The following is a 25,145-nucleotide window of genomic DNA, read 5'->3' on the forward strand; positions in this document are numbered from 1 at the left end:
ATAATAGCGCTGTGATAACACTGTAAGGGTATTTACACCCACCCACAGACACCTTTTCTTCCTGCAATTGCAGTCACCGGTGAGCCACTCTGTTATTGGACAATTGGTAGTCATCTGCAAAGCTGAACAATAGAAATTAAAAAGAAGTCAGAGGAAAATAAACCAGAACTGGGTTGAGGTGATTAAAACTCATTGATTAAAAGTGCACATTGAAAAAATATACTTGTTTTCTACAGTGGTCATAAACTTGGAGGTGTAGGACATGTTGCATTTTTCTCTTCATCTTTGCTAGTGAAGACTGTATGGCTTATAGGAATCTTTGCAGAATAAGGTTTGCTGTGATTGGAATTTATCAGTAGTTATGATGGCCTGTGTTAACTTATTAATTGCATCTTTTTTGTCAGTCAGTACAATTCAAAATAATATATTTTAAAGTACCAATGGAAAGTAACCTGTGAAGGAAATACTGTGGAGAATGAAATGCTCCAGAAAAAAAAAAATAGTAACAATGATACATTCAGGCAAAGTAGAAGTGCTCCCATGGCATCTGTTTCTTACTGACCTGGTATCTTGCCCCTTTTCAATATGATAATACCTGGAAAGGAAATCCAATGTGTCAGCACATGTAACTTACCAGTATATGTAACTTACTGGAACATCTCTGAGAATTATCTAGAATTAAGCTAATTTTCCCAAGAGCTCTTTGGAACAAAAGAACATTTGGGGAAAATGTTATCGTTTTAATTTAGCAATGGAAATATATGTTCAAAAACCTTCTATGGAACAGCCAAACGATGTGCTACCCTTAAAAGTGAGAGCAAACATATGTAATCACTCATTTTCAAGCAGGATGAACCCAAATTCATTGCTATCATTCAGTATAGAAATCGACTCTGCTTGGAAGATTATAAGAAATTAGATTTAGGCATTTTGGCTATATTGACCATTTACTGTGATATGGCCCAATTTAATTTCTTTGTGGTCAACAGTTAGGTACAATGATCCACTTAGGTTTTGTACTGGCTTAATATGGGGACTAGTCACTGAAGATGTTAGCTATTTACAGATTGTCTCCTGATCCATCAGGTGTGCAGTGCTGTCAGACACATATGAAGTACTATCATAAGAGGAAATATCTTTCATATGGTTAGAAGCATGACTGCCAGTTCACTGAAGCGATCACTGTGTGTGGCAAAGATGTTGCCTATCTTTTCCAGCAAAGGCTCTAGCTTGGGTTTGACCATGCAGCTTTCAAAGTGCTGGTTAAATTATGGTGATACAGTTATCAGAACTGTTGTGGTCAAAAGACACAGGCAGAACAACATGTTCTAATTAAGGATAGATCTTTTATTAGAGCAGCTACCCTTGCTGGAGAAGTAGCCAATCTTCCAGACGCACTCCTTCAAGTCTGAAAAAGCACCAAAAAGCTTTCAAGCTAAATACAAATTCAGACCACTTTTGAGTTTTGTGAGAGTGGAACCAGCTTAACCACCAACTACCTGAGCAAAGCAGGCGTTAAAGTGTCAGACAGGTGGTAAGGAGTTCCTGGGGACTGAGAAGCAGGTATTTTATACCTTGTGGGTGGTAAATTGGTTAGTAGAAGGAAGACAACTATAGTGAATAGGATCTCCATTGAATGGTTTTAGTGGTCCTGTAGATCTATAAATTTCAGTTTCACATCCTCGTCCTTAAAGCGTACTTTGCATGTGTCCATTTGGATTTCTTTTCACTTTCAGTTTACAACAGCCTGAATGACCACAGGCAACATGGGATGAGTCAAGTTTTCCAGCAAATGCCCAGGACGCTATTGCTTTGAAAACTGCTATTTTGCATACTGGAGAATTCAAAGATGGGAGTGAGAGGACAGACAATAGGGGGCATTTCTGGAGAAAGATCTGTATGGTTTTTATTACTTGGTAGTTACACAACCACTTTTTTATCAGTATTTCCATCTCTAACTGATAATCTGCTAAATCTTTTGGATTGCGTGAGTGTGTGTGTTTTCATTCCTTCTCTGTATGACATTTATATAACATTTCCCCCCGAGCAGACAGTGGCTGCCTCCTGACTGTTTTGCTAACTTTTGCAGTTTATAAAAGTGGTTAAATTTTATTCCATGAGAGGCTTTGCCTAATTTTTTAACACCATTCTGAAACTTCCTTTCATCCCCAGACTTCCCTGGTCCTTTGCACAGCTCTTCCCTGCCCTTTTCTGGCTACTATATCAGAGTCAAGACACACTGTATAGCTGACATTCAGCCTTAACATTCACCCTTTTTCAAAGCTTGATCTTCAGGCAAAGAGCAAACAGGGCTGCCTGTGCTGTGGTGATCTAATAATCTCCCTTGCACAGATCAGAGACCATCTGCCATTAATGTGGCTTCCCATAGACACAGTCAAGGGGGTTTGTGCTGATGATCGTCTGCTGGATGATTCGTACACAGCAGAAATCTTCACAGGGATCACGAATCTCTGTAAAGAGTGTTGCCAAATCCTTTCACTGCACAGGCACCGTAGGGCATGCTGAGAGCCCTACAGCTGCAGTTTTGCAGTTTTCCATGGGCTGGTGCAAACACCCCACCTAGTCAGACTTCTCAAGGAGTGCTTGTAGTTTGGACTGAATATATGAGGGAAAGGCAGTGGACGTTGTCTACCTGGACTTCAGTAAAGCCTTTGACAGCATCTCCCACAGCATTCTCCTGGAGAAACTGGCGGCTCGTGGCTTAGACGGGTTTACTCTTCGCTGGGTGAGGAACTGGCTGGATGGCCGAGCCCAGAGAGTTGTGGTGAATGGTGTTAAATCCGGCTGGCGGCCGGTCACGAGTGGTGTTCCCCAGGGCTCGGTTCTGGGACCAGTCTTGTTCAATATCTTTATAGATGATCTGGATGAGGGAATTGAGTGCTCCCTCAGTAAGTTTGCAGATGACACGAAGCTGAGTGGGAGTGTTGATCTGCTGGAGGGTAGGAGGGCTCTGCAGAGGGATCTGGACAGGCTGGATCGATGGGCAGAGGCCAACTGTATGAGGTTTAATAAGGCCAAGTGCAGGGTCCTGCACTTTGGCCACAACAACCCCATGCAATGCTACAGGCTTGGGGAGGAGTGGCTGGAGAGCAGCCCGGCGGAAAGGGACCTGGGGGTGCTGGTTGACAGTCGGCTGAATATGAGCCGGCAGTGTGCCCAGGTGGCCAAGAAGGCCAACAGCGTCCTGGCCTGTATCAGGAATAGTGTGGCCAGCAGGAGTAGGGAAGTGATTGTGCCCCTGTACTCGGCACTGGTGAGGCCGCACCTCAAATCCTGTGTTCAGTTTTGGGCCCCTCACTACAAGAAGGATGCTGAGGTGCTGGAGTGTGTCCAGAGAAGGGCAACGAAGCTGGTGAGGGGTCTGGAGCACATGTCTTATGAGGAGCGGCTGAGGGAACTGGGGTTGTTCAGTCTGGAGAAGAGGAGGCTGAGGGGAGACATTATCGCTCTCTACAACTACCTAAAAGGGGGTTGTGGCGATGAGGGTGTTGGTCTCTTCTCCCAAGTAACTAGCGATAGGACAAGAGGAAATGGCCTCAAGTTGCGCCAGGGGAGGTTTAGATTGGATATTAGGAAAAATTTCTTCACTGAGAGGGTGGTCAGGCATTGGAACAGGCTGCCCAGGGAGGTGGTGGAGTCGCCATCTCTGGAAGTGTTCAAAAAACATATGGATGTGGCACTTCAAGACATGGTTTAGGGAACATGGTGGCGCTGGATTAATGGTTGGACTTGATGATCTTGAAGGTCCTTTCCAACCTAGTGATTCTGTGATTTCCATTTAATGACCTGCTGGAATTTAGCAAACCTTTTTTCAAACTAGATTCAACTTCTGGATAAACTGCCACAGCCAGAGGTTTGCAGAAGTTGGAGTCAAGCAAGCAGCACTATTTCTGAGTGACTTTTTTTACAAACATGACTCATCTGAATCTGGCAAAGGGGAGGAGGAGCCACTTGGAACATCTGCACTCCAGGTGACACCAAATGACGGAATATGATCACCATGCTGGGGAGGTAAGGATGTCTCCCAACAGCATTGTGTCAAATTTGTGCATATCCACAGTGGAAGCAGAACTTATTTCCATATTCAGACCAGCATCCCACCTCATTTTGGGTAGTATTCCTGACAGATTAATTGTCTAACCCATAGTACCACTGGTAGCAACTGTGTCAACAAACTACTGCAGTATTCTGGTAACATAATATGGGGAACGTTTCTGCCTGTGGGTTTCCTTTTGTTCTTAAAATACCTATAAACCTGGCTTTTGGCTTGAAAAGATCACAGTACCCTGCATCAGAGTGCTGTGATTGGATGCTGCCCACAGGGAATATTACCCTGTGTTGAACATAGTTCCTTTCCCCAACACTGTGGATTTCTGATGGGTTAAAGAAAGCAGGGTATGAATCATTCAAAGATTTCTAATACAAGCACTATCCAATAAATACCCTTCCCCCACTTGGAAAATCTCTGGCCAAATACTGTCCCTCTGTTCCAGCTCCTCCTTGCATGCCTCTCCCTGTTTCCGGATGGGCCCTGGCCCCCAGCCCTTATCTCCTCCAGCCCCTGGGCTGTTTACAGAGAGCAGTTATAAAGAGGCTGACCCAGCAGAGAGTGGAGGGGAATTACAAGGTGCAGGAAAACAGCAGCACCAGACCAGGCTCGGTGTCTGCTTGACTCACCGCGTCCTGCTCTGCACCATGAGGAAGGACAGGCTGCCCAGCAAACCAAACATCTTCCTCCTTCTCCTCTTCTTGCTTCCTGGAAACACCTCTCCCACCACAGAACCGTAAGCTACACGTGTGGAGGGGGGAGGGAGGTCTTAGTGCTCCTTTTTTCCTTCAATTTTCTTCCTTTCTGTCATTCTTCAAACTGTGCCAGTTTCTTCCACTCCTGCCCTGCATCCCGCTACAAGCCAAGCTTCCTGCATAGCTCTGCCAGTGGTCTCCACTCCCACCCTGCAGCACCCTGGTTGTCCAGCCCTGGGACCCCCTCCGCAGCTCTGCCAAGTGCTCACACTCCTGCTCTGCAGCTGCCTGCTAGTCCAGCCCTGGATCCTCACAACATCTTTGCCTAAGTATATTCCTTCCTAGAAACCTTCAGGTGCCTGGGTTTTTGTAGGCATGGTGGCAGAATCTACATACTGACCTTTCTTGTAGTATCCTTGTTTCAACACCGAGTTCTCTCTCCCCATTCTGCCGTTGTTTTCAAGCCGGTTTGCTCCCCTTTCTCCTATTTCTTTCAAGCCAGTTTGTTTCCCTTGGCAGCATCAGATGTACTTGTTCCAAAAGAGGATCTGTGACCTAGATTCTCTCCCTCTGGCGTGGAGCCTGGCATTGGCACTCTCTCCTGAGGCATCCACCTCAGGGCTCTGCAGACCAGCAGCACAGCTGCAGCGCCCGCTCTGCTGAGGGCCCCATGGAGAGGGGCAGCCCGGGATGGCATGGGCAGACTGGAGGCTGGCATCCCCACCACAGGCTTGCCTGCCAGAGAGAGTTGCTCCAGAGCCTCTAGTCTGGATGGGAGCAGCCTCCCGCTTCAGACCCTGGCTGCTGTCACACACCGTGCCTCCTGCTGTGCTGGCAGAAGTGCAGTTCTCACCACCGTGGGTCTCATAATGCTTGCTACAGAGATTTCACACCCACCAGCACCGCGGTAGTGCTAGCAGCTGGAGCAGAAGGTGCAGTGTTACTGCTGCTGCTTACTGTGTGGTCAGAGGTGAACTGGTGACTGGGTCAGACTGAAGGACCTTTGACTCACAGCTGTACCATCAACCCCATTCGTTTGCCCTGTTTGGCTGCTTCTGGGGTAGATCAGCCAGCCAAGTCTGCTTTAGGGTCAGGCTGAGCACTCTGGTTTCCCCGCAGTAATCTGATGATACCCCTGCCTAGGATCAGGGATAAATCTGTACTGCTCAATCCTCTCCTCCTGTGAGCAACATGCTGCTCATTGTCCCTGACCTGAGCACCATTTTGGGAGGGGAGAAGGAGGAAGGGGTGAGAGAGGAGGAGGAGGAGAGAGAGGCATAGTCAAGACCCACAGAATGAAGATAGGAGCCCAGTTGGCAGGCAATGGAATATGAGCAGTGAACTGCTAGGTAGGTGGAAGGGTAGTGGTTCTAAGTGCTGCAGGTAGATCAGATGCTGTGTACAACACAGAAGGGAAGCTACCCTTGAACTGAAGACAAAATGAAGCTTCCAACCAAAGCTTGCTTCCTGTGCCCAGCACAAGTAGGGAGATAGTTTCTTTCAGCAGTAGCAGTTCCTGCTATTTCTGTTTGAGATGTGGCCATCTGCATAGGAGACACAATTAAGGTTCAGACTGGGTATTAGAAGAAAACTCATTCACCAGGTTAGTACAGCACTGGAATGGGTGACCCAAAGAGATGGTGGAAACTCCATCTATGGAGTCCTTTGCCAACAGTCCTGTTCCAGGAGACAAGTCGGACTTGAGACATCCAAAGGTCTCTTCCTACCAAAAAAATTATGGTTCTCTAACATACTGACAGCAAGATTTTTTTTTTTGTTTGCTCTGGGTCTGTTTTGGAAGAATTCAACAGAAGGTATTGTTCTATTTTGGTATGTGGCTGTGCATGCAAGCTGTTTTACAATAGGGTACATGCCTGGGAATATACTGCATATAGTCAGAAATGCAAGGTCATGATGGCATATGAATTGACAGGTGTAGATACGAACTGATGAAAATGAGGTGATTCAGTAGCTTCTTTGGTTGGGTGTTTGTTCTAGGAAGTAGCTGAGAGTCAATACACAGAAGTTAGTCCATCTTAAGCTGGAATATATCCTTCTCTTTATAGACAAACTCATCATTTTTGCCTCAGCCACTTTCTCTAGGTCTCCTATCCCTCCTTGATGCCTGTTTGTGTCAGAGTCACTGCCTCTGTTACCAGAACAGTTAGTTGCATGCACGGAGGCTGCTGAGGTCTCTTTTGGCAGCCCGGGTGGTTTTTGTCCTGGAATGTCTATGGACTTTGTGACCCAAGTTATTTAAAGCTCTCATAGTACTTTAATTCATCTAGCTCTTTTCACCAACACATCTCAGAACTGCTAAAGGGAGGTCTATAAACAGCGTATTTCATATCCTTGTTTCAAAGGCAGGGAAGCCGGTGTAGGGGGAAGTTCTGTGCGTTGGCCAAAATTTCAGGAGAACAGTGAACAGGAAGAGGAATGAGGCCAAATTCCCCACAAACTAGGTCACGCTGTCCCTTGGGTAGACGCAGTGTTACAGTCAGATTGCCAGTGCCACTGGCAGGGGGCAGGGGCAATGAGATTAGGGGAAGCGGGCATGGGGTGAAGCTGTGGTGAGAAGGCTGTGAAGGAAGGGTAGCTCTGGAGCACGCTGATAGTCACAAGCTGTAAGTCACTCCCTGGGTGGCTGGAGCTCCCTCCTACCACTGCTTCCGCAGCAGCATGGACTTACCAGCTGGTTCCTCATGAGGCTTTATCCCATTGCCTGGTGATGAGGGAAATGGAGGTACTCCCTGGATCCCACTGCCTCCACAGTACCTTTAGGACTTCCCAAAATCTCAGAGCACAGACAACAATGTACCTCTGAATGGGCCCAGACATCTCTCTCCCCAGGGCTGGCACCATCTGGCACATTAGCCTTCCCCAGTTGAGGGCCCATGGAAAAGTGGTATGAGCAGTCCTGACCACAGGTGTCATCCCATGCATACAGTGATTAATATACCCTGCAGACCAAATTGCCACCAGAACCTCCTGCTGCTGCATCTGGATAGCCTGAATGTGCACGGGGAAAAAGGAATAGCAGGCCCATAAAAATGATCCAGCATCAAACCAGAGGACTACATTGACTCTGTATTCTGTCTGCGTTGGTGGTCAGTCGTAGGTGCTGAGAGACAGAGTAGAGGAGCAAGGCAAGTACTGTGGAAATGAGTTTTCTATCTGCTGTGGCCTTATGGAGCTCCTATCAGAGGTTCTAGGACTTATTGTGGCAGGGATTACACCTGTGCTGCTAGGTTTTCTAGCCATTTCTGGGCAATGAATTGACCCAGGACATTTTTAATAACCTTCATATCAGGAGTAGCTGATCTTCTTGCCCTTATGAGCCTCATTCCTAATTTTATGTAGCTGGTGCCATAGGGCAGATACCATATGCCTTGGAGAGTTACTGGCAGGTGGGAAGTGACAGCTTCTTTTAAGGGCCTGCCCTTGGTTGAACATGCAGGTAAAGCCCTAATTACCCAACTCCATGGCACCTGCTGGTTTCTTTTGTTCTTCACCCAGAGAGGTGATGCAGCCTGGGTATACATGCCCTTCTTCGACTGCTTGAGAGCACCAGAAGGCTCAAGAGCCACGGTCTAGCCATACCAGAATTGTACATTTGGATTTCGCAGCACGTGGTAGCATTAAGTTCCTCAGTTTGATTTTGTACATTAGTGGAAAAGTTTCTGCTGCCTTCTATTTTTAAGCCATCTGCTTAATATTTTCACCTGGTGTTGTTTACTACACGTTGCTACAGGTGATGAACAAACTACACTTTCTTCTGTGCACATCATGACTTTATCGCTTTCTGTCATGCCTTTTTCAAAGCTGAAGACTCTTAATCTATGTAGTGATTCCTCCTATTCCAGATTTCATATCACCTCTGCCATCTTTCACTGAATTTTTTCTGCTAAATCCATTTTTTAAATGGGAGCAAACCAGCACACCATTTGTGATATGTGGAAGTACCTTGCAATTATACAATAGCAAAATGATGTGTTCTGATTTTTCCTCTATTCCTTTCTGAACAGTTCCTTGCAGTCCATTTGTTATTTATCATTGAATGAGGGTTTTCCAAGGGTGATCAACAGTGTTCATGTCTGAGTGGTGTTAGCCCATTTAGTGATATAGAATATACACAATAGCATATATACTGTTATGGTAATTTTTTCTTCCTCTATTGATTGTTTTCCCTTTATGAACAGTTCATTTGCCATTTTTGCTATACAGTCCCACCATATGACAAAAGTTTTCCGCACATATGTAAGTCAGCTTTAGGTATTTTCTTACCCTGAACAATCATCAGAAAATGGCACTTCCCAGAAAATTTAGAAGTGTACTGAACAATAGGGGTCCCAACACCGACCCCGGAGATTTTCACTGGTTCTTACTCTTCATGTCCTATTTTTTAAACAATTAATCCAGGTCAGAATTAATAATTTGATTTATTAGTAAAAATTAGTAAAATGATCCCTTTTATTGAATGACAGCTTCGTTTAAGGGTCTTTTGTGAAGGATCTTTGTCAAAAGCCCTTTGAAGATGCAAGTACACTTCTGTTGCAATAAACCACTATGAAATCTTTTGTGTACTCATCTTAATAAGGTGCCAAACTGCAAGCACTCACATTTTTGCTCAGCATGAGAAGGATTTGCAAACCTGGATAGGCCAAGACAGGAGCAGCCAGACATTGGGTGGGTTTTTCAACCCTAAAAAGGCTGAATTTTCAACCTTTTTTAACTAATGCCTTTGAGTCTCAATAGGAGATTGTGGGATATACAAAAATCAATTAACAGCCTGGAACCTTTCACACTGTCATTACTCCCTGCTGTGAAGCTGAACAAAACATCCTTTGTAACGGACTCTCTATTAGCATAGAAATTGTTCCTTCTACAGCAAGCATTTTCCTGGTTTTAGGCTAATTAGTTAGGCAGTTTAATATGTATAAACCCAAAATAAAATGAATGCTTATGTGTATATGCACTGCAGTTCACAGGGAAAGTAATGGATTAGGCATGCTGACTTGTTAATTTCCTTTCACTTAATACTGTTTCCTTAAAACCGTTTCACATTTCTGATCATTCTGATCCTTGCTTCCCCTTCTTCCTAGGCAGTATATGGTGCTACTGCCCTTTCTGATACACACTGATTCTCCTGAGAAAGTCTGTGTTCAGCTGACCCACCTGAATGAGTCCGTGACGCTGAGCGCCACACTTGAGTATCAAGGGAAAAACAGGAGCTTGATTGATGACGTGGTGTCGGAGAAGGACTTGTTCACCTGCATCCCTTTCTCTGTGAGTATCTCATCCTTGTGGGATGATCCCTTGTGTTTATTGATGTGGCGTAGTAGATCTAAACAGTCCAGAAATGAGAAATAAGACACGTTGCAATCAAAGACTTCTAAACTAAGCCAAATAAAAAATGAATTTGATGTGGAAAATTGACTGCAATTAGCCTTATGAGGAATAATTTTCTACCATTATCAAATTCTGTGCCCCACATGACATTTCTGTGCATGCTGGGCTAGAAGAACTCTTTTGGGATCCATCATCCTAGAACTTTGACTGACAGAATATACCCCATGACTTTTCATGATTTGTGGAAGCCTCAGAGGAAAAATAGTAAAGTGGAATGAGACATGTAGAAGCTGGGGAATGGTTCAAGACAGTGAGTTCCATGAGGTCATTTGTCTCCTCCTGGAGCTTATTCATGATTGTTTCTTGCAGAAGGCTGGTTGGAGAGTAATGTCTGGTCCCACTCCCTAAATAATGAATCTGGGTTGATTTCTGTTTTCATGAATCATAGAATGGAACAAGATCAAATTCAATATATATCTGAGGAAAGTGTATATATGAAGGAAGGGAAAAGGCTTCCAGTATTGGAAGGAGAGGAAGAAGCAGCATGGAGAAAACTCAAGGAGACAGAGGAGATCTATCATTGCAACAATTCCTGAAGGAAAAAGATTTTCTTGAGACAGAGGAGACAAGCCCTCTAGGTTCACGTCAGAAAACCACGTTTTTCTCTTGTTTTCAGCACCAAGTCTTTGGTGTCCCTTTAGGGAACTTTCAGACCTAGCTAATACTCCGTCCTTCAAAGGCTTAGTGCAGTGGGGTGGATCAGTAAAGCTGTTATGCTCTTCATTTTCCTTAGCTTCCAAATTCCAATAGCACATCAGTGGCATTTCTCACTGTGATGGTGAAGGGGGAAACACTGCAGTTCAGGAGCCGCAAGTCGGTGCTGGTCAAGATTTCTGAGAGCTTGGTCTTCATCCAGACAGACAAACCCATCTACAAGCCTGGACAGACAGGTATGGGGAATTGTGTTGGTGTTGACTCTGGCAGCACAAAATCTTATGGTCTTCATTTCCCAGAGGCCCCATAAAGTTTTCGGACTTCTTCATGGGGTGAGTTAAAGCCCGTAGTAAATCTTATTTCTGTCAGTGGAGATCTAGGGCATGTGTACTTTCATCATTCTTATTCTCCATCCTCCAGGTACAGCATTTCAGGCAGCTGTAGGCACAGATTCACATTCATTCTACTCAACTAGAGGCATGAATCTGGGATGACTTCAAAGCATAGTCTCCCTTGGCTGCTCCTGAATCAACAAAGCAGGACAGACACTCCCAAGGGACAATTCAGTTCAGCCAAGATCTGATTATCTTTCTAAATTTATCTGCCTCTCACCGTCTGCAAGACAAAGACCCTGAAGTAATGGCTTCCATAACTTAGGGATCTCAGTTCAGAGCCTGTTGATCAGTGGAACGAACAAATTATTGAAACACTGACATTTCCTGGTAATGGCTACAAATTTAACAGTGGAATTTCCTTCTTTTCCATTACACTCTTCAGTTCTGTTTCGGATCGTCTCTCTGGACAAAGACTTCTACCCGCTGAATGAGAAGGTAGAGCCATAATTCCTTGTTGCTAACCAGATGGTTTAATTCCCAGTTAACACCATTACTGTCATCATCCAGAACCACTGAGGACAGCCTTTAAAGCATATGATACTTTCTTACTCACACCATCCTTGACTCATTCCGTACTTTGTCCCAGGACACACTCCACCTGTCTCTATTGACTGAGAAACCTATCTCCTTCTTCAAAGGGATATAGGTGTTCAAAAAACAGATTTGCAAAGGCTAAGCATGTAGGCAGGAATGTCATTACTGAAAAAATGGGTTGGATAAGTTTCCATTGAAAGTGACAGTTTGCAGATCTTTCTGGCAGTGGGTGCAATCATGTGCTTGGAGGCAGAGAGAGCAGCATGACAAGGGCTTGGTTTTAAGGAACCGGTCACGGGTGCAAGTCTACCTTTTAGCTTATTTAGCAATCAGTTCTTCATGCACATCACAAGTTCTTTGAAAACTCTTACTTCATCACATTTTCCTACTGTGGTAAGACAGAAAGTTCAGGCCCTAAAATATTAATAGAAGAGATTCCCCTAACCATCAAGAACTAAGGAAAGAGAGCAAGCACAGAAAAGGGAGAAGCGAAAGGACTTCTTAGGTTTTTTTTCTGCCCTCCAGTCCAAATCTGGAAATTACTTCCATCCATATGTAATCCATATTTCTAACTCTGATTTTCTTTTGTTCTTTCCCCACAGTTTCCATTTGTCTATGTTCAGGTGAGTGGATAACTACGTGTGTATTATTTCAGCAGAATGTGCAGGCACAGAGATAATAGTCTCCGGCAGTGGTGTTTTCAGGCTCAGGTACAAGGGAAAAAACATGGGCATATGACCCTTTTCCTTTGTGTAAAGGAAGGCTGAGTAGTTGGGCATCAAAATAAGTTCCAGCAATGGTTCTTTTATTGGGGAATGTGCTGTAGGACCAAAATAGTTAATCAGTTCAAGCCATGCTGTGAACAGAATTGCACTTGCCTAGAGGTCGTATCAGAATGGCTTATTCCTCTTCCCGAGAACTAGGATTTTCTTTCTGCCAAGTGTGGCTGAAACCACAGGATTGCATTAAACAAACTCCAAAACTAAAGAAACAAAATTATGGAAGTAGACATCCCCTATCTTCCCCAGCATGCCCTTTTTGTCTTTTTTTTAAATGGTTGACTTCAGTGGCAGGCAAAAGTTAATGGGAAGGATGTTTCTGTCAGTGATTCAAGTACCCACTTTTACAGCACATAAACCAGAATTTACAATTATTATCTAGGACATCTTCTAGTGGAAAACTGATGGGAAGGACCCAGTGATGGACCCTGAAGCCATAATAGCAGCACAACCAATGCTGAACACATTGCACAAATCTTAAGTTGATTTGCGTGATTATGGATCCTGTGTAGTCAGTCCTGGCATTGCTCCTTACTGCTTGGGGTTGCTATCTCCATTCTGCCTTGTCTCTCTCTAGAGCTGGGTGAGTTGTCACAACGGGGGAGGTAGAAGGTGGGCCAGAAATGGGCTATGCTCCTCTTTTCTACCCTCCTGTCAGAGTCCTGTCACTCTCTCCCTCAGCAAACTACAAGAACAGAGCTACAGAGCTGGTGGGCCACTGACGGTCTGTGAATATTTCGAGAAAGAAGAGTCATAGAGTGTGTGGTGTGGGATAGCAGGTGGAGGAGAGCACCTCAGAGGTATCTTCTGCTGAGGCTCTCCCATGGGTTTGTAGAACAGGTCACTTCCCTTTCAATGAGGTGATACTTGACTGAGTACAGAAATTTCATGAAAGGAACAAGAAGAAATAAATCCTAGCCACTGCCTCCAGAATCCCATATGCCTTTACCTAACAAGCTCAATAGTTTCATAACCTTTTTTTGTGTCAGTACCATGAAAAGCTTCATTTTTAAATCACTGGGAAGGCCATCCTGTGTTTTCAGCTCCAGCCTGTGCGGCATGGAGTTTGTCCATGTTGTTTAAGATAGCTTACGTAGGCCCTGTCTTCCATCCCCACCATCACCTCTCCCTTCCTCAATGCTCATTCTCAGTTCAGCACTGCCCTGTGTTTGGCTTTCACAGATGTCGACAAGGCAGTCTGGTAGACTGGAAACTGGCAGAAAAATCAACATTTTTCTCTGGGATATTTTTTCCGGCCAGATCAGATCTGCCAGTGCAGTTTACCACAAGCTTGCACAAAATATGGAGTGGCCCAAAGGAAGAAAGGTGACAACTTAGTCAGCAGTGCTAAGGAAATAAATGTTCATCAGTCCACACTGTTAAGATCACTAATTGATTGTAGTCAGCCACAAAGGCAGAAGTTAGTACAAGCCTATTACTTCTGAACTATTACCCTGACCTATCACAGAAATGGCAACAGGTTCATAAGCCCAGCTGTAAACGTTTTCTTGAATTCCTCCTCCAAGGAAGCTGGTGGTGTCCCTCACAATAAGTGGTGAGATTTTCAGCAGGGTTGAAGTGTGGTGATGATGGGGAAGATTTGGTCAGAGCAGTGGTATGTGTTTTACTGACTGAGCCTTCCTCTTGGGGCGCTTCATGGGATGAAGATCCACTCTTCTGTCTTCTGACCGGTGACCACCAACTGGGGGATGTCATTCACATTGCATTTTCCCTAAGCCCTGAGGTAAAATCTCAGTGAAGTAAATGCACAGAGTCACATACTTTGAGTCACATACCTATCTAGAGTAAATAGACTTTTGGTGACAGCCAAGGTACAATGCAAAGAGCAGGCAGAAAATGAAGGACTTTAAAGATTAACCATCCTGCTGAGGAGCCTGAGCTGAGGAGCCCTGAGGAAGGGGTGCATCAAACTATGCAGCACCACTGTGTTGGTTCAGTGACTTCTACAAGAAATTTGGGGCTGAGCTGATGAATTTGGAGCACAGCCTATTGACAGTCAGTTCATAATGAGCAATACTCAGCTGTAGTAGTGATGAGATTTCAGCTCCAGCATTAGGAGTGAAGAGAGACAAGAAGGGAGAGGTCTCAGCTGGATGCACATATGTGGGATATACTTTCCTCTGTTCCTGTCCCCACTCCCCCACCCCACCACAAGCTTTGGACTCTTACACATGTACATTTCTCACTCCTGTAGGTAGATCAGATGTCTCATTCCTCAGCGGATTATGCACTGGTACTCAGACGTTTGGTATTCCAGACATCAAAACAAACCTTTAGCAGGCTGTACAGCAAGGAAGGAGACCAAAATTTCCTTCCTTCCTCTCTGTGCTCCACTTACTCCTGCTATCGACCTCTTTATCTTGTTACCTTGCCAGTCTGTTTTTCCCAGCTTCCTGGACCCATCCTTCATAAGCATGCAGATAGAGCTGAAGAGGAGACAGCACAGGAACCTCTAGGGTTAAAAAGCTTTCTTGCATGCTAGTTATGCAGAATTGACAGGGAAGTGCTCGCAGACTCTCACAGATTATTGAATAATCACAACTAGGCATTTCCCAGCCAGGATATTTATATACCGGGCACTTCACTGCTCTGTCCCTGAATGCCTCCTGTACTGCCTTGTGACCTTGAGTTATCCTCACCTGCAGGATCCCCAGAGGAACCGTGTGTACCAGTGGCAAGAGGTGGAACTAGAGACCGGCCTTTCGCAGCTTTCCTTCCCCCTCGCCTCTGACCCTATCCAAGGCTCCTACAAAATAGTTGTGCAGAAGAGCTTCGCATCCCTTGTGGAGCACTCCTTCAGTGTGGAGGAATATGGTAAGGAGAGGAGGTATGGGCTGCAGGTGGGGCTGACTGAAATGCCTTTTGCTGTCACCTCCCAATTTGGGGTTTCCTGGGAATGGCATGGAGGAGGGAGGGACTGAATACATAGGCAATGGGGTTCAGAGGGGCTGAGCCAGAAAGTGCTAGTATCAGAGGTGATTGCTCACTTTATGGCATCTGTGCAACCTGTCTGAGCTTGTATTTGCTCATAGTAGTTTTGGGAGTACAGGGTCTAACAGGCTTCCTGTGCATGGCTTGTGGCACCAATTTCAGCTGACTGTTTTAGTCACTTTTTGGTCCAGCAGCTTGTTGCAAGGAGCACTAGATACAGAGTTAAGTGATGACAATATTTTGATGACCCTGTTTTGCCTCTCTCATCATATGCATCTGTTCTGTTTCTTCAGTTCTCTCTTTTGTTCCTCTTCCTCCTTGTTTCTGCAAAAGCTGAGAAAATATGTTTGGTAGGAACAGTTTGAAGAACAATCCACAAATGTTACAAGTAAATGCAAACTGTCTGGTAGCAGAGACTGAGTAAGGAGAAATGTGCTGACCCAGGGAGCACTCTAAACCCTAGATCTGTAATAAAACTTCTCAGGTGTTTGTAGATGTGTACTCTGACTAGGCTGTGTGCATTTGAGGAGGCTGCTTGGCCTGTGCTCTGCACTCCAGGGCTCCCTTGAGCTGTACCTGGAGCCTAAATGACCCAGAGCATTGCTCAGAACCTGCTGTTTCTGGAATACACAGGGTGCAGACCCAAAGAAGATTGTCACTGGAGTCCATGGGAGCTTGCTTCTTTGGTTCAAAGTCAGACATTGTGGCAAGTATGAACACAGTGAACAATCTGAACACAAACCAGGTTATAGGCTTCACCCTGCCATGGTGACAGATGGGTTCTGCCTACAAAGATCACTTTGAACACCCCCAAAATCAAAGATGTATGTCCCTTTCTTAGCCTCCCACTAAATTAATTTTTCTTTTATTTGTTCTTTAGTCTTATCTGTATGAATCTTCCCTGTTACTAATTTTCTTACAGCCTTTTTGAGGAGAAGTGCCCTGAGGTTGAAACACTGAACTTTGCCTTTCATCCTAGAGGCAAATTTATGTCTAAACTGTGTAACCCAGGGTTGCTTTCCAGTTCGTGGGTCACTGTGTGCACACTTCTTCCTCTTATTTCCTTGTACTGTGAAAAAAAACTCAGGTGCACCACCTGGAAGCAAGCCATTACATGCTTCAGTCCATTCCTGGGCTTGAATAGTTGGGGGCTTAGGGTTGCAGGGTGCAATATGAGAAGAGGGATGTATCCTGGGCTGCATCAAAAGCAGCGTGGCCAGCAGGTCGAGGGAGGTGATTCTGCCCCTTTCCTCCACTCTGGTGAGACACCACCTGCAGTACTGCATCCAGCTATGGAGCCTTCAGCACAGGAAAGACATGGACCTGTTGGAGTGGGTCCAGAGAAGTGCCACAAAAATGATCAGAAGGATGGAACTCCTCTCCTATGGGGGCAGGCTGAGAGTGTTGGGGTTGTTCAGCCTGGAGAAGAGAAGGCTCTGGGGAGGCCTTATTGCAGCCTTCCAGGGTGTTGGTCTCTTCTCCCAAGTAACTAGCAATAGGACAAGAGGAAGTGGCCTCAAGTTTTACCAGGGGAGGTTTAGACTAGATATCAGGAAAACTTTCTTTACAGGGAGAGTGGTCAAGCATTGAAACAGGCTGCCCAGGGAGATGGTGGAGTCACCGTCACTGGAAGTATTCAAAAAACGTGCAGACGTGGCACTTCAGGATATGGTTTAGTGGGCATGGTGGTGTTGGGTTGATGGTTGGACTTAATGATCTTAAAGGTCTTTTCCAGTCTTAATGATTCTGTGCTTCTGTGATAGGACAAGGGATAATGGTTCTAAACTAAAAGAGGTTAGATTTTGACTAGATATAAGAAAGAAATTTTTCACAAGGAGGGTGGTGAAACACTGGCACAAGTTGCCCAGAGAGGTGGTAGATGCCCCATCCCTGGAAACATTCCAGGTCAGGTTGGATAGGGCTCTGAGCAACCTGATCTAGTTGAAGATGTCCCTGCTTATGGCAGGGTGGTTGGACTAGATGACCTTAAAAAGCCCTTTCCAACCCAAACTATTCTATGATCTTATGTAACTTAATAGTGTGGAGCAGAATATGCCTTTTACTTGCCACCCTTTATATCGGGCTCTATTGCTGCTTCATCCACTTGAAAATATAGACCTGAGAGTCCATGACTCATTAGAGCTGTCTGGACATGCAGGACAGTTTCGCATGCTGCATATTAGTGAGCCTAACAGCAGGTTGGGATCTCCAGAACACTAAGAAACAGACAATTATTCAAGCCATTTCAATGTGGTAAATGACACAGGTTGTGAATGTGCTACTCCATGTCTTAGCTGCAAATTATGTATTGTGAATCATGAAACACAACATGTGTTTCCTTCTGAATGGGCATATGCAAGGGATCTACACACCTGGCTGGTGCCAATTGGATCACATGAGCATGTGCTGCAAATGAGGGAAGGTAAGGGCTACAACCCTCTTTAAATTCCCTTTAAACCCCAAATGGCGGTCAAGGCTGAGAAAACCTAAGGAAAGGGTAGCCAAGCTGTACTGAAGACCACAGAGAGGTGATGATTCTTATTAAGATGATCCTGGCTCTGTGTTTGCATTACTGTACGACAGTACACAGCTCTCCTTCACTCTTCTCATATCAGACTTTCTCTCTCCCATCTAGTGCTGCCCAAGTATGAGGTCCTGGTGAAGCTGCCGAAGATAATCACTATTAAGGACATGGAGCTTCCAGTGTCCGTCTGTGGTCTGTGAGTCACAGAGCTGGAGTAAATCTCTCTCATCCTTCAGTCCTCCTGCTGAGGACTAGAAGAAGAGCGGGGGAAGGCTTTTCATACTTTTCCCAGGCATCTAGTGCAGGCTTGTTCCATCCTATCAAACCTGAGCCTGCGCTACTTGGCCTGAACAGTCAATGTGAAGGGTCCTCTCTTTTCTACAGACAATCTTTTACTACATCCTTGCAGAGACCTCCGACCTGTAACAGATTTTAATCAATGATGGAAAAATCTCACCATGAAAATGATGGAAACATAATCACTAGAATCATTAAAATATCAGATTGGTCAGTCTTTAAGAAATACTAGGAAGTCATCCACAGAGGTCTTTAAGGAGAGGTGTCTGAGTGTGACTCTCTGACTGATTGTCTCACCATCTAGTATAATGTTTAATGCTTTCTGATTACAGGTACACCTATGGGAAACCTGTTCCTGGATTGGTGAATGTCCAAGTGTGCCGGAAATTTTCCCATTCTGCTTCAAATTGTTACGGAAAAGAAGCAGAAGCTGTGTGTGAAGAATTCACTAGGCAGGTGAGCCCCAAGATTAAAATGTAGAGGTCTTTTTCTTATGGGTAATGGGCAATGTTGTCTAAAGGAGGACAAATGTATGACTGTTGGGAGACAGTAGAACATCAGAGATAGCACTCTGTCCAGGGAAAAGCACATGTTCTCAGTGGAAAGCATTCTTAAGAGGTAAGTCATTAAACTGGGAACAGAACTGATAAAGAAAATGTCACAGCTGAAATCCTGACCCCATTGAAACTCTTGACACATCTCCAGTTAGTGGCTGTGAGGTCCCTGCTATTGATCCCCAAACTGAGAAGAGAATCTGTGAAAGATTTTGTAACTTTGAGAAGGACTAGCAGGGAGCAAAGAGCAAAGATGATGAGGAGAAAACAGGAAAGCAGTATTGTATATGGGCCAAACACAGGAGAAAGGAGAAAGGGCAACAAGGAAAAGAGTGAAGACAACAGAAGAAACAAGAAGAAAAACAGAACTAAGGTAGGAGGGAGTTAACAAGGAAACCGATGCACAGACCATCATGTGCCTTGGAGAACTGAATGTCAAATATCTCAAAGAACACAGAAAATGCGTGGATGAGACACTAGGAAACAGGCTCTAAATAAGTTCTGGTCTTGGAAACAAGTCTAGAACATAAGACTGGGATTTTGTGAACGAAAGTTAAGCATGTTGGGTTTGTGGTATCTATTCCTGTCCCACAAAGCACCAAATTTGTTCACAGAACTCCAATTTTCTCTCCAATTCCCTGCTTAGGCAGACGCTCGTGGGTGTGTTTCTGGTGTAGTAAGGACCAAGATATTTCAGCTCCAGCGCAGGGGATATGAGATGAGCATTGATGTACAAGGCAAGATGACAGAAGATGGCACAGGTATGTATGACATGGAGATGGCAAAGTGATGGCAGGCTATAACAGGAGGGCCTGGCAAAGATGAGGAAGGTGGAGTGACATGTCTAGAAATGCTGCCATTCATTAATAATCCCTCTACTGTGCTTTCTCTCAGGAATAGAGGTGACTGGAACAGGCTCCTGTGGAATCACACCCATCATGAGCAAAATTAGCTTTGACCTGCTGGACTCTCAGTACAGACCAGGGATCCCACTCTTTGGGAGGGTAGGAAACTTCTGAGACCCTCGACAAAGAATGATATAACAAACTCACAAGTGCACTATCCCATTAGATGGAATAGCAGTGTGCAGATTACATGGTCCACCTTCCTCTGCCTTTGCACAGGCAGATGAATTATGTCAGTTGGGACACTAACAGACACACAGCCCTGAACCTCCTGCCAGTCAGTCCTTTACAGAATAGAAGGGCCGTTGTTCTGACACATGATAATAACATCAGGGAGCAGCAAACGTGAGCTATTCCACAAGGGAACATTATCCAGGTGCAAAGGGTGACCATGACACAGGTAGATGTAGTGACCTCATCAATAAGGGCACAGTCCCACAGCACCCAACCAGACTTAGCAGAGCAGGGATGGTGACAGTAACAGGCTCTACCAACAGTCCAGTGACGACCAAACAATGTGAGGTGATGAGTCAGGGCTGAGCTCAACCAAGGAAGTCCAGTCAACCAGATGGAAACAGCAGGAAAAAGAGCTGGGCATCAGTCTACCTCCAATGTAGCTTTAGTCAAGGACCGGGGCAAGGCACAAGTCTGAACTTAGAGTTCCTGAACCAAGAGGCAGATGATCAGTGGTGGAGGTCCCAGATGAAGCTGGCCAGGGGAATTAAAACCTACTGAGGAACTAAGGGCTCTGACAGATAATTTCCCTGGGCCGATCAGATTGCTTTGCTGAGAACTTTCTCAGTTGCTGCCTCAGACAACTCGGAACTCACCCCACACATTTCCACATTCATGTCTTTCATTCTTCTCAGTAAGAAAACATCCTGCCTGGCAAGGAGGAAAAGGGGGAAGAGGCTTTAACACTTGAGAATTGTTTTCTCTTTCTAGCCTAAAACCTGAAGTTTGTTTTCGCTCTGTTAGGTGAAGCTGGTAGACGGCACTGATGCTCCAATTGCCAATGAAACCATCATGATTTCTGTGGATGGAGACAGATACAAAGGGAATTACACTACAGATGAGCAGGGACAATCCTGGTTTTCCATAGACACTACCACCTTCACACAAGCCTCCCTGGAAATCCGAGTGAGTGGCAGAGACAGGGCAGAGGGATTGGGGTAAGCTTCTGTTTTTCTGATCAACAGAGGAAATATCTATCCATGGTTTATCAGTCTTTCTGCCAATCAGAAGATAAAGCAAGTTTCTTGGCAGGTCACCTCTCTTCTCTGTGTCTCCTGAGCCATAGTCTCTACTTTCTTTTAAAAATGAGAAATATAGAACATGCACAGAATTTTTCTGTGGACTTTCATGTGACTTGTTACCTGGTTTTTGTCAGCTGTGAACTTTTTATTCTTTTTTATCATCAGGCTGATCATAAACCTGAACTGAACTGTTATGACAGCGACTGGATCGCACCTTCATATGAGCATGCGATGCGTAGAATAAGTCGGTTTTACTCCCCCAGTAAAAGCTTCCTCAAAATTGAGCCAAAGCCTGACACATTAAGTTGTGGCTTCCCCACGGAGATCCAGGTGCACTACATCTTCACACCAGAGGCCATAGAAGAGCAGAAGAAAATTGTCATTTACTATTTGGTAGGAATTGTTTGTGGTTACTTTGATTTATGACCACAGAGAGCAGTGTGGCACATATAGCTACCTTCCATGATGAGCAGCTACAGCACTGCTATATGGTCAGTCCTTAGCCAGTAATGATAGAGTTTGAAACTGAAAGTGTGGCCTGCGACAGTGGGATTTAAACACATTTCTGTAATGTTTCTCATGTCGTCTTCTGTGTGCAGACATAGGGAGTACATGTTTTATTAAGAACAGACAACAGACAAAATGTTGATGGAGAGAGTATTGTCTTGGGCACAGCCATCTAAGACTCTCATTTCATAATATTCCACTCCCAGTTTCCCCTATTCCAAAGTCTGGTTCGTATATGGTCACAGCTAAGAAACCAGCTTCCTACAACAAGAAGCTGAAAGATGAGGAGGAAAGCTGTCTCCTACTAGGTTTTGTCCTTTGGTAGTCATCTGACCACTGAAACTAAAGCAACACCTCCAAGTACAGCAGCAGCAAACCCCAATAAACTTAGCGTTCAGGTCGTATATCAGGCAATGATGGAAAGTTTGGGATACCACAGTAACTGGAACAGACTATAACATGCTGGCATTGAGAACCATGTATTGATTCATTTTGGGGGCAGGGAAGAGAGACTAGTTCAGCTGTGACTGAACAATGATCTATCAGTTTCTCTTGGGAGAACAGGAAGAATCAGATGAATATTCAAATAGAACTTCTTTCCCCCCTAAATTTGTTTTTCTGGTTATCTCATTTAACGATACTAGCAGAAGAGATGAGAGTAGCCTTGGAGATCTAGAAGAAATCAGTGGAACAGACACTCTTGTTCTGATGGACTTTACAGAACATTGGAGGGGGACTTAGACTGAGATTATAATAGAGAGAATAGAAACCTGTAGTAGAGGTGTGCTTATTTTCAAGACTGCTAACAATAAATTGCCACACAAGATTCTTGTTGTAGCCTGGGAAAGCTGGTCTTAAGTATATACATACATGGCAGGTAACCAAACAGTGAGGGAACTTACATTTTTATAAGTATGGATCCTACACCTTGAAATTACAACATGGTGCTATGGAATAGATATCCTACATGGAAAGAATTTGTATAAAAGGCATTTTTGGTTGTGAAGAAGGAAAATTTCTAGAAATGAGGAAATTACAGCTAGCATTCAGGCTGTGGCTTACTGCCTGACTTCAGGTATCTTATCCAAGCTCTTATTATTTACAGCCTGTACTCTTCTATTCCAACTCTGTATGAATTATGAATATGATTAAATTTTTCTCCAAACTGTTTCAGAATGCATTTGAGTGTGGAATGAGGTGAACTTTTGATCCTCAGTCTGTTCCAATTTATTGGAAATGTGCATATAACCCAAAACTTACATGTACTCAGAGGCAAAGTGCATTTGAACCTGATGTATCCATGCAGTACATACAAAAGGGAAGCCAGGTCTGACCAATGAAAAAACATCGGTCCTCAGAAGTGGATATTTCTGTCTCCAAAGACACAGTAAATTTCAGTCTGGCACTTGCTTCTTGGTTTTTCTCACAGTTGGCAGTGCTATTCATACTCACACTCTACAGTTAACCCAGTGAATTTTCATCCTCCGTCCCTTCAACACCAGTAGCAACAATTACAGGAAGTTTTCTCTGTCACGCAGGTGATGGCCAAGGGAGTCATTGTATTAGCAGACACCCATGATCTGACTGTGAATCCTGGAGACGGTGAGCAGAACTATGCATATTTAGCATCTCCAATGATAATTTGGGGGTGGGCAGTGTAGAGAAAATATTTCCATTACAACATTTAATGTTTAAATTAAAATGCATTTTCAAAATAGAATCTCTTTAAATTAAGTGACTTGGGCTACTTTTGTTTTCTCTGAGTTCTATCAGTTGCTGTTTTTGACCAGAAAATTTTAGAAAATTCAACAAAATACTTGCATAATGTTTTGGTCATTTTTTCCTTAAACCAACACTTTCTGCTGACCACCCTACCCTGTTCAGATTGTGGATGCTTATCAGTGTTGTGAGATGCACAGGTATAGTGAGCAGGAAGAAGAATGTGTCTCCTTTCTCTCTCGCACTTCCCTTGATTTTTTTGGTATTGTTTCTCCCTTATAAGCATGCAAACACACACATACCTATATTCTAACCAATACATTTAACTATTTTCATGTAAATGTCCAAGGATTACACATTTCAGTAACTAAGGCTGGCTGTGATAAATCTTTAAAAGTCTTTCAACAATGAGACCAAGGAGACATTTTGGAAGTCTATGAGAAGGAGTTGCACTGCAGTGGGTATAAACAGTATATGGGAGATCTTGCATGCTGCATGTTCATAGAAAGTTTTGCATCCTCACTAGTAGTAGTGACAAAGCTAACACCCTGGCTCATAACAAGAGATGTTCCATCACCTTTGTCCAGATTGCGACATGAAGCTCAGGCCCAGCTAGGAAGCATCTTTCAACTTAGAGGGGCACTTTCCACTGTGGTTGGAGCAATAGCTTGGTGTTCCAGCTAAATTCTTGCTTAGCAGTAACTTTGCAAATTTATTCTTTCAACCATTCTGTAACCTTGACTGCTGCCACCCAACAGTCCCTTACTTCTGCATTTTTTCCCTCCTCTATTTTTTGTAGATTGCAGAAGATCTTGGGGCTTGAGGAAGAAAGGGGTTGGGAATATCAAGAAATTATGCCAGATGTTAACTGGGGAGAATCTACAAGACATGTTGAGGCCCGCCAAACTCATCACATTTGGCTATTACATGACCAGTGTTTGAATGCAGGTGTCTTCAGCAGCAGTAATAGACTTCAGTCATATATCAGTATTCCTGCCCCTGCTAACAAAAAATGTTCATCATAAGTGAACTTGACTTTTTTATCTGGGGAAGGCAAATGCATATACTGGAACTTCTCATATGTTGCTTAGCCTTTTTTCTCTCTATTAGTTTATGGGACATTTCAGTTGACCTTTCCTGTTGGGACGGCAATTGCTCCCCTGGCACGGATGCTTGTGTATACCATCTCACCCAGTGGGGAAGTCATCGCCAGTTCAGCAGATTTCCAAGTTGAAAGTTGCCTCCCCAATAAAGTGAGTATAAGGGTTTATGCAACCCATTTGTCTCATGGCCAGTAGTTCAGTTATCAGTTCCAGTATGGAGGCAGACTTCACAATGGGTTTATGAAATGTTTTGACAAGATGGTCACTGAGGATTAGTGGGTGAAACTCCAGAATAAGTCACAAAACCATGACTATAAAAAGTGGAGCAAAAGAGAATAAGAAAGAGAATCAATGGTCATTACTAATTACATTGGTCAAAGCTGAATATATATTAGAAGAGCTGCAATGAACTAGCAGAGCTCAGTTCACAAGGCTAGATGCTTCAATATAATAGCATGTAACAGCATCTGGAGAAGCATCTGCTTTAACTTCCTTTTGGGGTTGCAGGTCACACTGAGTTTTGTACCCAAGGAAGGTCTTCCTGCCTCCAACACACGCCTGCAACTCCATACCTCACCAAGCTCCCTGTGTGCCCTCCGTGCTGTGGACAAGAGTGTTCTCCTCATGAAGCCTGAAAATGAGCTCTCTCCCAACTCTGTAAGTCTTGGTTATTTCTGGTAATGAGCAAGTACAAGAACAAACCAGTTCTTCAACTACAACTAACACCACTATGGACATGAGACCATGTATTTTTATAGGTGCATTCACTACACTTGTTTTTTAGAAGCCGGCT

General features: G+C 44.3%; 1 protein-coding gene across 1 annotated transcript in view; it reads left to right on the top strand.

The window, feature by feature from the left end:
• Positions 1 to 4,450: 4,450 nt before the first annotated feature.
• LOC309406939 (alpha-2-macroglobulin-like) overlaps positions 4,451 to 25,145 on the top strand; it is a gene marked incomplete at its 3' end in the record, with an annotated part of 39,119 nt that continues 18,424 nt past the window's right edge. The window contains exons 1-15 of the mRNA XM_082002318.1: positions 4,451 to 4,805; positions 9,867 to 10,050; positions 10,907 to 11,063; positions 11,605 to 11,657; positions 12,359 to 12,379; positions 15,202 to 15,370; positions 18,123 to 18,207; positions 18,641 to 18,764; positions 19,509 to 19,623; positions 19,757 to 19,866; positions 20,746 to 20,907; positions 21,189 to 21,416; positions 23,069 to 23,132; positions 24,360 to 24,502; positions 24,860 to 25,009. Coding sequence (XP_081858444.1) covers positions 4,546 to 4,805; positions 9,867 to 10,050; positions 10,907 to 11,063; positions 11,605 to 11,657; positions 12,359 to 12,379; positions 15,202 to 15,370; positions 18,123 to 18,207; positions 18,641 to 18,764; positions 19,509 to 19,623; positions 19,757 to 19,866; positions 20,746 to 20,907; positions 21,189 to 21,416; positions 23,069 to 23,132; positions 24,360 to 24,502; positions 24,860 to 25,009 — 2,025 coding nt within the window. The 5' untranslated portion in view covers positions 4,451 to 4,545. The remainder of the gene's footprint in view (positions 4,806 to 9,866; positions 10,051 to 10,906; positions 11,064 to 11,604; positions 11,658 to 12,358; positions 12,380 to 15,201; positions 15,371 to 18,122; positions 18,208 to 18,640; positions 18,765 to 19,508; positions 19,624 to 19,756; positions 19,867 to 20,745; positions 20,908 to 21,188; positions 21,417 to 23,068; positions 23,133 to 24,359; positions 24,503 to 24,859; positions 25,010 to 25,145) is intronic.

This window comes from Phaethon aethereus (genome assembly GCF_964289735.1).
Source record: "Phaethon aethereus genome assembly, chromosome: 1".
Lineage (NCBI taxonomy): Eukaryota > Metazoa > Chordata > Aves > Phaethontiformes > Phaethontidae > Phaethon > Phaethon aethereus.